Source organism: Camelus bactrianus, chromosome 21 (assembly GCF_048773025.1).
Source record: "Camelus bactrianus isolate YW-2024 breed Bactrian camel chromosome 21, ASM4877302v1, whole genome shotgun sequence".
Taxonomy (NCBI): Eukaryota; Metazoa; Chordata; class Mammalia; order Artiodactyla; family Camelidae; genus Camelus; species Camelus bactrianus.
Genome location: NC_133559.1, coordinates 3492103 through 3506926, shown reverse-complemented (window position 1 = coordinate 3506926; position 14824 = coordinate 3492103). Strand labels below are relative to the sequence as shown.

At 46.9% G+C, this 14824-nt stretch overlaps 1 protein-coding gene across 2 annotated transcripts in view; it reads right to left on the bottom strand.

Moving 5' to 3' along the window:
• Positions 1-14824, bottom strand: part of CHD1L (chromodomain helicase DNA binding protein 1 like) — a 46196-nt gene that overhangs the window by 18998 nt on the left and 12374 nt on the right. Inside the window, exons 6-13 of one of the 2 annotated variants that reach the window (XM_074349324.1) lie at positions 14059-14140; positions 11087-11249; positions 9626-9781; positions 8844-8936; positions 6232-6328; positions 4446-4519; positions 3015-3125; positions 168-282 (exon numbers count right to left, since the gene is read on the bottom strand). In XM_074349324.1, coding sequence (XP_074205425.1) covers positions 168-282; positions 3015-3125; positions 4446-4519; positions 6232-6328; positions 8844-8936; positions 9626-9781; positions 11087-11249; positions 14059-14140 — 891 coding nt within the window. Of the gene's footprint in view, positions 1-167; positions 283-3014; positions 3126-4445; positions 4520-6231; positions 6329-8843; positions 8937-9625; positions 9782-11086; positions 11250-14058; positions 14141-14824 lie in introns of those variants that run through there. The other variant, XM_074349323.1, reaches the window with a different exon arrangement.

Below are 14824 nucleotides of genomic sequence, written 5' to 3'. Positions count from 1 at the left end.
CCAGCCCTGCACTACTCTGGAGTCACCAGCAGGGCTGGGCTCACGCCTCGCGGCCCCTCGCCCCCCAATCCGCGACCGTCCCAGCCCACGTCCTTCACCTTCCTCCCCAACCCAGAACCGCTGAGGAGCCAGGGCAGTGGGGCCGCGCCGGCGTTTAGGGCTCTCACTTGTTCTGGCCGATTCGGTGAGCCCTGGCGGCTGCTTGCAGGTCATTCTGAGGATTGAAATCACTGTCAACAAAAATAACAGTATCTGCTGCCGTCAAGTTCATGCCGACGCCACCTGCAAACAGCGCAAAAAGGAGCGTCAGCTGCAGCTCACGGGCGGGGGACCTGACGATCAGGATGCAAGACTACACTGGTCAGGTTGATAAATGGAGACCATCAGAACTGGCTTCATCCTCCACACGGACACCCCCTCCCCAACTGCAGACAGAGTCTCATAGGGGGCAGAAGTCCAACCCAGGCTCATACTGCCTGACTTGGAAAAATTTAACGACCAAGATAACAGAGTGAGGGGAGCAAGAGTAAGCGGCAAAAGCGGGTGTTAAGTGAGCGCCCTGAAGCCATTTTAAAATCTCTTCTGTTTAACAGTCTTCATTGAGTTTTGTTTAGAATAGCGTGTGGGAGAGGACACGTGGTCTTTCGGAAAGCAGCTTTAAACGTGAGCGAGGCCTGTCGCGGGCACTGTGAGAAGAAGAGCTCTCGGCGTCCACCGCAAGCGGCAGCGGGGCAGCAGGGCCCCGGGCGCAGGGGGAGGAGGAGAGGGGACGCCCCCGCCCCCGCCGCGAGCAGAGCAGGGAGGCCGCCTCCCTCTGACTGGAGAAGACTTCAGGCTTCTTTGAGCCTGTTTCCAAGTTCATCAAGGAGACGGTAAGAAAACCACCCACAGGACAAGAACGCTGCGCGGGACAGCTCTGCGCTTCCTCCAGCGCTGCAGGACGGGCCCGGAGGCTTCTTGGACTACGGGAATTAATTAAGAGAACCATGAAGGCAAATTACAGCCTTCTCTTTGATTAATGTGGAAACAAGTGCAAAACGGACTCCCTCTTGCCAGGGTCGTTACAGCTCGTTGCTGAAACAAGCAAGCCTGAAACAGCTTGTTCCAAGAGCCAGAATTAAGGACTGACTTTTGAGACGGGCTGCTGACTCCAAGCTGGATCTCAAGACAAGTCAGGCTGGAACATTCTAATTAAAGCCTTCATATAAAATTAAAGCTGGAATAAAGAGATAATAAAGACCGATTACTGAGAGATGCCAAATTACACCTACTCATAAGGCCAGCTACCCCGGGGCTGTGCTTCACTCCTTGCCAGGCGCCGTTCTAATAAGCGTCGCATATATTAACTCCTTTAACCCTCCCAACAACCCTATGCGTCGTTACTCTCACTATCCTCGTTTTACAGATGACGACATGGAAGCACAGGGAGGTCACGGGGTTTTTCAGAGCGTGCGCAGCTGAGGGTGAAGGAGCCGGGCTCAGTGCCCCGTGGTCTGGCTCCAGAGCCCACGCGCTATCCTCTACCCCACAGTCCCTCTCGGGCCCTCGTGTCACTAAAGCGCACTCATAAAATCTCTGCTTCTTGGGTTAATGTCATCTAAGCTCAGCTCCTCGTCATCGAGGGGTGCTATCTTACAAATAAGCCGTATCTGGGCTTGTTTGGGACGCATTCATGTGCTATTACTGCCACCTGGTGGCAATATGACTCAATCAGAAATAGTTCAAAGTTGGAGGGTAACTATTAAATAAATAATGATGCAAATCTACAGATAAAAAGAGAGTGAACAAGACAGTTAGTGTTTGGAAAGGCTCCTGTCCAGGACTGCTATGGCTCCTAAAAAAAATCACTCTGTTCTGACTAGTTCTGAGTACTCCAGGGAGGTAGGCTGAAAAGCAGAGCTCTAATTTTAGATGTTTCAAACCATGCCGCTCTCTCAAAACGAAGGCGATGAAATCAGTAACACGTCAGCGGGCTGTTTTCCCAACAGTGAGGATGTTCTGCGCTGCCCCTTTCAGTGTCTCCTAACAGCACCCCTAAGACCACAGATGACACGAATAAACGGCTGAGACCCAGGGTGCAGCCTACGACCCTGAGTGAACGGAGCCGAACTAGCCTGACTCTCCCTTTGTGCCGCAGAGACGACACACACACAGGTGAAGCGCCCTCCTTACACTCAAGGGTTACAGCTAACACTTCCTTTCATACCCTCTGGTCAGAGGCACTTAATAAATGCTTCCTAAATACGACTGAACTCTCTTTTCATAAAGACACTGGTCTCTTTATAGCAGAGGACACACATCCCCTTAGAGCTCCCGCATCTATTCCATCAAGATTTAGGTCTACGAAAAATAAAATAAAATAATGAAAACTTAAGACTCTGTGAGTTCAAAACTAATTTAAGGTCTGCTTGTTCCACGACATGAGAAAAATTTCATCTCCAAGAGTGGGTTTCGTATTATTGGAGTAAATGAAAGCATTCTGTAACGGGTAAAGCACGACAAATGCCATACACGATACTTCATATGTAAACAGTGTTACGAATAATTCTAAAGAGCTGCCAATTCCATTGTAATCACATGGTTTTTAAACCAGATTTTTACCTGTAGGAAGGACAACAAGCAGACAGGCTGCTATCCCATTTCCCAAACTCATGGTTGGGAGGAGAGCTGCCTCTACTGAATGTGACTAAAACTCTGCACAAATTCTAGAAAGCTTTCAGGACGATCCAAGGTCAATGGTCAAAGCAGGTTAGAATTACTTTCCAACAACCCCAGGTTTCAGCCTTACTTCTCTGATAAGATGAGTGCTTAGGGTGGACAGAAAAGAGCACCCCACTAGAAGTCCAGTGCCTTGATCAACCTACATCACACCCACCTCAAGTCCCCTTTCTTTACAGTCCTCAGTAATAACCTCACCTTTCAGAGAAGTAAGGGAAAAGGTACTAATGGTTAGGATGTAAATGCACAGTATCGTCCCTTATGTGTCTGTTTCTGTCAGTGTCTCTGCGGCCCACCTGCCCTGGTACTCAGGAGAAAAATAAAAATGGGCTGCTGTCCAAAGTTCTTAATGGCCAGGTGTCTCTCTTCTCCTCTCACAGAACCGTCCACACGCTCGTAGCTGTAGCCTTCACACAGAGGAAGAAAAAGGAGAAATATTAACCCTTTTCAAGTACTCTTTGTGGAATAAACTGCTGTCAGCTCAAAACCAAACGCTAATTTTGTCCCTTTCCAGATGCAGGCAGGCCCCTATTATAAGTAAATCCCACGGGAAAAATCTAAATCCTGGGGATATTTCACTGTTTACAAAAGAACTCACCATAATAAACTCCCCTGGGTTTTCTACACACATACGAGAAAAAAATACATAGAGCTGATGTATTGGCACTTGTGGGGTTAACACTCAGTGCTGACAATCCCAAGTCAGCCTGGAGGCACAGGCACGCTGGTCCCCACTGTGGGGCAGCTCCAATTCCCAGGCAAGTCAGACCAGCACTCGGGAGCGAATGAGCCCGGCCAGATGGCCCAGCGCTGCCTTTCAGTGAAGTTTCAGGGTTCTCCACCCGTCACCACAGACCCGCGGTCGGGGAGGGAAATCAGATGCTCAAGCCCTGCCTATGACCTGAGGACGCCTCCTCGACACGCCAGTGCATTCCTGCGAGCGTCCAATGGACCAGCTACCCTGCGGTGCTTGGGGGAATCACACGGTTCTAAGAGACCTCCTCTGAGTTCATTTTTTAAATAGTTACAGTCTGGAGCTGATACTTCACCACTAATCTCAAGATCAACCAATATTACAGCCTTTTTCCCCATCATCCCACATAAATTTTATTACGTATTAAACAGAGTCCCTAGGTAATAACTTACATTCCCCACTGTCTATGTAGAAAAAAATGTCCTTTGCTTTTCCTTGGTAGGTAGGTGGGATCTCTGTGATTCCCATATTCATCTTTCTACCGGTCCTGAACAAGTCCTCAGCTGCTGAGCTGAATATTGCAGGACACTGAAAGCTCGTATTTTCAAAAACACTCAAAATTTTGCAACACACATTTTCTCCAGTACACACAATTTTTTCTCCCAGTTTTTATTGAGCTATAATTGACAGCTAGCACTGTATAAGTTTAAAGTGTAGAGCACAACAGTTTGACTTACATACCTCATGAAATGATTATCACAGTAAGCCAAGTGAACATCCATCATCAGCATCCATCGTTTTCAATCACATCACTGACGGGGCTGTGTGTTTATTTCCGCCCTCCTGTCTCTACCCTCCTGTCAAACCCTGCGTCACACATCTCTCTCCTTACTTTCAATCTTCCTTTGGTTCTGAATAATGCCTTTCACTGCTTTCCTCTATAACATCCCCGCACCCCGGATCTCTCCTCATGGACCTATCTGGACTATTCTGCCTAAAAGTCTTGAGCGATGCAGTGGTCAAGGGGTGTCACCTCTATAATCCATGTAGTCCTGGAGAATATCCAACATCTGGGTCATCTGGGAGAAAAGTAAAACTCGATGGCCCCTGGCGAAAAAAAGAAAAGGGACAACTGCCAACCCCAGCAGCACAGAAGGTGGGTTTCCCTCAGGTGAGACTTACCAAAGAACGCACATCTGTGAAGCAGTGAAGTCCTGACGCAGAAACATAAATGTCACACTCGTTACAGAGACTTTCTGGGAAGTGCCAGACGCTTTACATAAGAACATGGCCCCACATGTGGGCTCTGGGCAGCAGCTCTCACCCTGGAGCGGGGGTGTTCCCAGAGGCGTGTGTCAATGCGCCAGAGGGCACAGGAAGCCCTGGGACAACAAGGCCCGTCTTTCTAGGGCATCAATGACTAAATGGAAAGAAAGACATGCTCTTCACAGCAAAATACATTTAAAAATTCAAAGAGTAAAATGCAAAATTCAAAAGTACGAAAAACAAAACAAAAACTGGAGAGCCTGAAGAGCATGAGGTCAGCCATCGACGGCTCATCTCCACGTGGAGGTGAAATCACTACCCTCTCATCTACAGCAGGATTGGCTGAAAATTCCAGAAGCGTCACTTCAGAGAAGCAAGGGGCAGGGGGCATCTCATATCCCACATAACACATGAGAAAACCTCTGTATGGGGAGAGGAGAGAGGAAAGGAGGAGGCAAAATGGACCACGTCAAGAATAAGGTCAAGCCTAGAGTCCCATGCTGTCAGCTGTAATTTTAAGTTTGCACAAAGAATTATGGCACAGTCAAAACAACACTCTCATTAGGAACGCTGATTTAACCTGAGTTTGCAATGGGTATAAGAGGAACAATTATGAAAAACTCTTTTAAGACTCTAGGCCCAACAGGTGGAAAGGGCACTGAACTTAAAGTTGAGGACCTTAATTCTAATCCCATCTCTGTCATTTGCTGGCTGTGTGACCTTAGACAAGTCACACAACCTCTCTGGGCCTGTTTCATCACTTGTGAAATGAAAAGGTTGGAGAGAAGATACTTATAGGTCCTCCAACTGTAGCAAACTTGGAGTAGAAACACCATAGCCAATGAACTACAGTGAGACATGCAGTTATTTGTCTCGCACATTCCTAGCACTGGGCGATTTTAGTTGGTTTAGGCCTACTTGGCACAACTGTTCCTAAGGGGCAACTTTGAAATCCTTGGGAAACTGGGGTTCTTCTAGACTGCTCTGTCCCTCTGGGGACCAGGAGGATTAGATACAGGTTGGACACCAGGCACTAAACATCAGTGGCTCCAGAAGTGACTTGGTCTTCTGATGCCCAACTCATGTCTCGGGCAAAGAGCCCCCCACGTTCTTCCTGGGTTCAAACTAAACCCCACAAGTTAACAAACGTGCATACTGACTAAGTACTTACTATATGCCAATTCCACACAAGGTACCAGCAGGCAAAAAAGAAATGCTTTCTGTTATCTCTGTCCTTGTGGAACCAAACAACCGGAGTGACATGGTTAACACACAGTAATCAACCAGATAGCAGATAAGGCAGTGCACTGCCAAGTGCTGGACTGGGAGCCTAAGGGCTGAAGGAATTCAGAGAAGGGAAGGATGATTATGGAGGGGATGGCGTGGGACAGAGTGGAATTGGGGGGTGAGTGCAGTTGCAAAGAAGGCAGAACCTGAATCAGGGTCTTGAAAAAAGGAAAACGGGGATAAGTTTCAAGAAATCAGTGAGTTGCTCATGACTCTGGTTTTTAAAGTCACCAGCTCAGAGCAGAAGACACGAACCTCCCACCTACTTAGAATACAGGAACGCCAGCAGCTTATCCAGGAGGTGAAGCTTCCCGCTGGCCTCGATCAGGTGGTCTCCAATTTCAAAAGGCTCTGGTTCTACACCTGGAAAAGAAAGAATCCCTCCCAGTAACGGGCCCCGAGCCGGGCAGGCCCTGACCGGAGACGCCGCTGGCCAGGCTACAGAGGCCAAGCGCCCTCACTGGTCACGGGCCCGAGTCGCACACCTCTGAAGCGTTTTCTAGTTACTTGTCTGCATGGTATTTCAGAGCTGCCTAACACCAGTCACAGAGCCTGCACACCCAGCGTGCCTAATGTCTACCCAGGGGTCAGAGCCACACTTTAGGAAACTGAGGCACAGGGAAGTGCTAAAGACCAAACAGTCCCAAACTGAAGTCTTGAGGCTCCCAATCTAGGAGACAAATGAAGAAACAGGCTTGGATGTATAAACAAGTAATTCTTAAGGGGGCAGTGGCAGAATAACCCGGGGGGCTTCTTTTAAAATCCACATGTTCCCAGTGCCCCCTCCCTTAAATAAAAAAAGTCTTGACTGGCACCTAGTTAAGAGTCTAGGACACTTGAAAATGCTTCATAGAGCTACTTGGCTGGGACCCCCTTGAAATGGCCGCCGCAAACCCTCCATGCTGAGCCTCAGTGCCAGACCCCTGCAGCCACCGAAGGCCTGGAGCTGGCCCAAAGGCTGCCAGTCAGAGTGAAATGAAAAAAAAAAAAAAAAAACCGTTTGGATGAAAATGAACACACTACATATCAAAATGTGTCAAGTGTGGCTAGAGCAGTGCTTCCAGGGAGCTGCAGACATCCACGAGACGAAAGGGAAGCAACAAAGGAGGCGGCGAGGAGCAGACGTGAGGCAGATAGAAAAGCAGGAGAAAGAACTGTCCCAGAGCCAAAGGGAAAAAGTGCTTCAAGAAGCGATCGACCGACACGCACGACGGAAGCGTTGTGCTGCGCACCAGAAACTGACACAACGCTGTCAACCGACTGTACTTCAATTTAAAAAAAAAAAGAAAAACAAGAAAAAAAGAAGAAACCAGATGCATAGGATAAACAACTTCGCTTCAAATAAAGAAATGCAAGCTGATGACTACCTTTTAATTTGGCAAAATTTCTAAAGGATGCCAATACCCATTACTGGCAGGCATGTGGGCTAACAGGCTCCATCCTACCCTGCGGGGTGGCCTGGGGCTAGACACCGAAAGTCTCAAATGGAATTTTCCCTTTGATACAGCATTGCATTTCTAAGAATCTGTCCAAGTGAAAGTAAACACTTTTTTACCTACACATAGAAATATGTGTGATTGTTAATTATACATACAAGTAGGTATAATTGCTGGTTGTCATTACACAGCAGTGGAGACAACACAAACGTCAAGAGATGGGAGGGGCTGTTAAATTCTTATGACACATCCATCCAATGGAATGTTAGCCATAAAAATACAATTCTTGATGCGGAAAGTCAGTCAAGTTGTGTAGCTGAGTATTAAAGAAAAAAAAAAAAAGCATGTTTCAAACACCATAGGTAATATATGATAAATGAGACTTAAAACTGATCCACAAGGTTACATATCCAGGGTTATAGTCAAGGTAGAATTATGAGGCTTTCAGGTTTATTTCTGCTGATCTACATTTTCTTATTTTGCTACAATGAATGGTAGTATGTAAAAACAATTAAAAGTAAACTAAAATTATATATGAAAGAAAAAAGTGATCAGCTGGATCAAAGGTTTTGAGAGGTTAATTAAAATGTGAACCACTGGTCGAGCGTCTGAGAGTCCGCTCGTGAAGCAGGAAGGGCGGGATAAAAGGCTGAGAAAAGGACATCCGATCATAAAGGAATGCTAAATCCAGATTATAAAACATGCCATAAAATAACCATCCTTAAGTCTTCAAAACTGTCAATCTCATGAAAGACCAAAAAATGGCCAAACAAACAAACAAAAAAGCTACCCTAGTTCCGTCCGGGAGTGTGTCCACCAGGCGGCTTCAACCACCCACCCCAAGAAGTGCCCCTGAAGCCGTCTCACTGGCCGTCCACCTCCACCCGCAGAACAGCAGCACCCAGCCGGCCTCACAGATCATCAAAAGGAACCAGCTGATCCCTAGAGTGAAAACTCTCTGAAATGAGAAAGAAGTCAGTGTCTCGGCCTGTCCACCGGATCCAGCCCATCCAAATGCCGGCTTCCACTGTACAGAGAAAGTGGTATTTTGCTCTTGGAAGCCTGTTACCTGAGACCCAGGGGAGTATCTACAAGGCCTTTTTGGTTGCATCACAGCAAAATGAATAAAAGACAGATGGTAAAGGGTGCTACTTTTGAAGACACACACAAAAAAATGCTAGGTTTTAGGAAAATTAAGAGATACAACCCAGCATCTATGACAGGATCTCGAATTTAAAAAGAAAAAAACAAAATCCTGAAGGACGGAAAAGGGACAACTGAAGATATGAGCAATATATAGGTAACACTGACATAAAAAAGTTAACACAAGAAAATAGGGAAAAGCAGACCGTAAACACAGGCAAAGCTTTGGAAGAACTTTGCTACGAGGCTGGCCACAGAAATGTGAAAAAGTAATGTCAGAAAAATGGGCACCGCCTTACCATCAAACAGGTACGGGTGACCCACGCACTTTCGAAGCTGGGACAAGACGTTCTGAAGTTTAACTTTCTTTGCCGTCTCATTTTCAAACGCGTCTGAAATTTTTTAAAGAGACACAGAGAGGTACTACTGAGCAACAAAAAACCCTCAAGTTTCCATAAATAACTTTACTCATTTCAATAATACATCTTTCAAACCTGTATTAACCTCCCAAATTTCACTGAATTGCATTAAGAATTAACAGCACATCAATATGCAGATTTCTTAACCATCATCTGGTTTTTAAAATCCACCTAACTATAAACAGAACTCAGCAGTACTCTGTTAGCCTTCTGCAGAATCCTGTTTCCTTCTTTGACAGCTACTGCAGAGCCAAGGAACAAAAAAACACAAAACTGAAAGGTCTTTCCACTCTCTCCCCCTTCCCAGTCCCAATTCCTCCCAGTAAATTTGATTCAACAAAAATGTTCTGCAATGTGTTACATACATGACATGGTGGGAAAACGCAAGTCATGACTGGGATACCTAGAAGTGTCCGCTTAACTACAGGCAGTAAGGAAAAGGTGGGGGGGGGGGGGCGGATTTCACAAACGCAACAACCGAGAAAGTCTGAGTTACATTCAAGACACTGCCAGTTTCACAGCAGCGGCCCTGAGTATTATTCAGAACACAAAGTTCCATCCCATATTCTCGCTACATAAAGCAAGCCTGAGTATAAAACACTGCCTTGCATGAAAATCATATCTTCATTTAGTTTCTAAACGGACAGGTGCCCTCTGATCACCTAGGTCCTTCATCAGAATGGCCCTGTAGCACCTCCTCTGCAGCGCCGACATGCCGTGGTACAGCACCACTTCCGTCTTCCTGGGAAGCTCTGCAGCCACCTCCGCTTTCACTCGCCTCAGCAGAAACGGCTGCAAGAGTGTGTATAGTTCACTTGCTGCACGAGGGAAAAAAAACACACGTAGCGTGGGACAGAAGCAAGACCGAGGCTTTGCACTACTAGAGAACACACAGCACTTTATTTTTGTTTCCCGTTTTCATGCCAATTCTGTGTTGTAGGCCAGGATGGTAATTTTTCATAGTATTTCTTCCTTTATTGGGTTTTCCCTTCCAGCTCTTCTGATTCTTACCAGTAATCTCATTTGCACTGAGCTATTTTGTTTCCGTGATACTTCTGCATTTGATCAGCGTAAAAGCTTAGAAATGTAAGGCAAGTAGATAATATTGTCCCCATTTCTAAGGCTGAGTGAGGCTCAGAAAAATTAAGCCCCTTATCCAAAGACACACAGCTGGATGCTAATGTTGCCAGCATTCAAACTTACAATCCCTTTGCTCCTTCCCCGGGTGTTGTGAACTTCAAAACCTAGCCTACACTGGAATTACACTGCATGTAGGGTTGCCAGATACAGCAAATAAAAATACAAGTGCCCAGTTAAATCTGAATTTGATAAACAACAAACAATGTTTTAAATATCAGTACATCCTGTGTAATATGTGACTGGGTGACATATATTTATCTGGCAACCCTGAACATGGGAGCAATCAGAGCAGTTCCCCAGGTAATCCTCAGCCTGCGGTGGAGGTGTTTCTGCTGTGAAAAGCCCTTCCAAATCACACTCACCTCGCACATACAGACCACACACTGGCATGCCTGCCATTTGTTCTGCATCACCATCCCGGCATAATATCACAGAAATAGACAGATAATTCCAGGAGGCAGAGGGGCACAGGTGTGAGAGGAAGAAGACTACAGATGGCCTGTGTGAACGACGTAGGCCTCCCCCCTTCACTTCCACCACCCAACCGTCCAGACTTTGGGTTTTGTGCAGTGTGCAAAGAAACACCAGTGCTGTGGAATGCTGGACAGTAGATTCAGGCTACAGCACCCACATATATTTCTGCCTCGGGAAGCAGCACAGAAAGTTTACAAAGTCCTTATAGAAATTACATGTTGGAAGGAAAAAAAAAAAAAAGCCTGCAAATCAGCAGTCACCATTTCTTCCAAAAATGGCCCGGTGAGCACTACCACAGACTCACGTAGCAAACAAGCAAGAGAGTCACCAAGAGCAGACACGGAACAGCATGAGGGCGCTGACGTCGCCTCGTCTGTGTGCGGCGCCTCCCCTCCCGGAAGGTGCCCTCTGATTATCAGTTCCCTTTCTTTTCTCTCCATAACCGTTATGCACAAGGGCACCTTCTGGGCCCAGGCCCCTCGGGCGTGGTTTGCGAGAAGGGAACTTGCCTGACTCCGATTCCTTCTCTATGTCCTGGTACCGCTGAACGAAATCTTCCACCTGCTCCCTGGGAAAGAGCTCCGGCTCCGCAAAACCGAGGAGAGAGTAGAGTTCCTGGAGGCTGTTCTGGATGGGAGTTCCGGTCAGCAGCAGGCTGAAGACGGCTGAGAACTCAAACGCATGAACACCCGAGGTGAAAACCCGTAACCCTGGGGGGCAAGGCCGAGTCCCCAGCACAACCATTACTCGTGCCCAGAGACGTGCGGTTTAACGAGAGGACCAGAGGGGCCGACACCCAGGGGCACGGGCGCAGGCAAGGGCTCCGCCCTGGCTCCAGCCCTGAGAGGGGCTGAGGATTCTCTGAAGACGACGCCGTTACAAAGATGCAGGTAAACTCACTTGTGGCTCTAAAGCACCGCGTGAACATTGAGGCCGGCTGCCGGGCTGCAGCCCGCGTGGGGATGCGCGCCGCGCTATCACTAGGCAGGGCGCCCAGCACGCAAGGCGGAGGCAGCGCTCTCCTACAAGAGCGCCCGTCTGTGAACCCTCACAGGTGCAGCCAGTGCAAGACGTGAAGACTTCTGGACTTTTCTGGACCATAAACAACCCAAAGTGGAAAGAAGCTCTAAACTTTGAGCAAAAGATGAGAACACCAAGAATAAGAGACTAATGAAGTAAAAGGTTAGGAAAAACAGTAACAGATACTAGTCAAAGGACAGCCTCTGAACTGACATCAACAAGAGCACACACTACTTGAGTTAAATAGCGCAGCACGCGCGCGCGCACACACACACACACAAATACAACACAAAGAGAAAGCCACAGCCTATGAATATATATCAAACATCGAAATACATTGTGTGTATGTAAATACATATATACACATACATAATCACTGCACTTTTATATTTAAAGTAATACATCTTGATTTAAAAAAAAAATACACACGCGTGCTTCTGTGTGGGCGCACTCATGGGCCGCAAAGGACGTGGCAGCGCGTACACTAAATGTTAACATGCAGCGCAACAGGGTCACTGTTGCCTTTTACTCTTCTTGTGTGTCTACGTTTTGATTTGGGAGGGGGGTCATAAAAAGATACTGCTTTTGAAGGAAGAAAAGGTAATGGGTGAAATGATGTAATCAGTTAAAACTGATTTGAAAGTCTTTTTTTTTCTTTTTGGCATTCTCCCTTTTCTGTTTTGTTTCTTTTTAGACTGTCTAATCAACGCCCACCCATTCATGCCTGCTATGCCTGTAGGGCAAAGTTTTCAAGCATTTCAAGCACGGGAACTGGTCACAAATAAATGTTTCTAGTAATCAAATCACATTTTTACAATATGTGCTCACCAAGCAAAGGGCTAAAGTGACCCAAAGAATATGAGGTCAACGAAGACAATCAAGGTTGTCAGGTACTAAAATCAGCTTACCCTACCACCTGAGTTATTCACATTTTTACTCAAAGCCGTGTCCATTTTGCATTAAAACTTATCAGGGAAAAAACTCCAGAGATAATCTCTGTTTGTGTGTGTAATATTCTGTAAACACTTTGCATAAAATATTTTACAAATATTTTCCATGTTACTAAACACCCTTCTACACAATTCTTCGCAGCAGCCGTACTCCGTAAACGCACTGTATGGACAGAGCATAAATTGTGTGACCACTTCCCGGTGTTCACATTTAGGCTGCTTCCAACTTCAACAAACAAGCTGAAAACAGTTTTAGGAAGCGGGGAAAAAAGGCAGCACCTTTCTCCCCTCCCTCGGCCCAATCAGTAAATATGACTGTTTCTTTCCGACCAGCCAGCTGCCTGCAATTCCAGCCTCACCTAAAAAGGAACCCTCGGATGACGCAGAGCAGTTCTCTCACTGAGTCCCTCCGAGCCTTAGTTTCCTTACGAGTAAGAAGAAAAGGCCCTGGAGCCAGGGGCAGAGCTAGCCTCCCCACTCCAAGCCCGGGGCCTTTTGCTGCACGTGCTCCTCTTCCCCGTCGCAGGTCAGGAAGCTGGCACGGCAGTTTATGAAGCAGGCTCTCATAAGGTTAGGTGCCAGGATGTGACAACCTCTTGGGAAAGAGATGCTATGCAGAGTCCCTAAAAAGAAGGCAAAGGACACCACAGAGCAGAGGGGGCCCACTAGGGGACAGCAATCCTTAAGACTGGGCCAATAACAGACAGTGGCCATATCTGCATAAAAGCACTAAAAACTGGACTTTTAACCAGTAAATACACAATTCAGACCTAAGACTCTCCTCTGAATTCCCTCTAAATTTATTAGCTGATTTATTACAGGATAGGAACCAAACTTCAATGATGGTCACACACATTCACACATGTGGTCTCACGAATGAACAAGCCTCTTTACTAGGTCGATACGGAGAAGGGCCCTCCGTCCGCACAAGCTACTCCACTAGCTCCTCAGAAAAGAGGGCAGATCTAGGGCTCCAACGACACGGCTCGCCTGCTGCGCCAGAGAGCAAGAGAGTGGAGTAAGGTCAAGGGTGTGACACTCAGAAGAACGACAGAGACAGGAGAGGCTGGAGGAAACGTTCTACGGCAGGAGATCAGGCTCCTCGTGGTGAACCGTCCAAGGTTTTAAACAGGTAAACGGAGAAGGGGTACAACATGTCAGATGCGGTCCTCACTGCAGGCAGAAGAACTACAGTAAGACTATTTTTAAAGAAACTGCCTCTTTGAAGAAGACCAGAAGAGAGCTGAAACGTTTCCAAAAATACAATGTGTTTTACTGGGGTAGAACCTCAGTCACTTGGTAACCAGATTTTAGTAAATATCACCCCTGTAAACGACAAGAGGAAGCAGTTAGGCCATAATAAGCACTCCTTCTGTCACCACAAAATGTTCATTTAACTGCAGAAATCTGACTGGAAAAAAAAAGTTTCAACTTAATTGGCTCTGTATAGACCTAAGCTAATGTCTCTGAAAGGGGGTTACATGAGAACGAAGGCTGCCCTGCGAGCTCACCTCCGAGAGCGTCCGATGCAGCAGGGAGCTCTGGTTCTTCAGCCGGTGAGCTTCGTCCACGACGAGCAGGCTCCACGCGAAGCTGCGGGGGGAGAGCCAAGCCTTCAGTCTCGTGTGACTCAGACACGTACCTCACCGCCAGGAGTCCTACCACGACACCACGGCGCTTGCTGGGAAGGCGGGTATCAGGCCCCCTCTGTTAGAAACACACCCACACTGCCTTCTCATCTGAGACTACCATGTACATACAGTTTCTGGATATGGCAATAAAATTAAGGGAATTTATTTTCCAAGATTGGAAAGACCATTGAAGGCAGAAAGGAAGGAGCCGGAGACAAAGAGCAAAAGGAAACATTTACAGTCACTTACTATGTGCCAAACACTCAGCTTGGGGCTTTAGGTATGTTACTTAATCCAAAGACTAAGGTAAGCAGACATCATTGAGCCCATTTTACCAACAGGGAGACTAACGCTCAGAAGGTAGGTAACCTGGTCAGGGGCATATAGCTAGCATGAGGCAGAGCTGAGATTCCGACCCAGGAGAAAAGCCAACAGACGGTGATATCATAGTAGCTAAAAAGGATGGTTTTAAAATGGGGAAGCGGTGCACAGGGTCAAACGTTACAGACAGGAAGCTTGCTCACTGGCTCTGTTCACCTGGAAGTCACAGTGGTGGGACAGAGCACTTCTGTGGCGTAATAGTTGTGACCACAACTTCCCAATAGGTTGCAGTCGTAAAAGGATACTCTTTGCAAATACTCCTGGG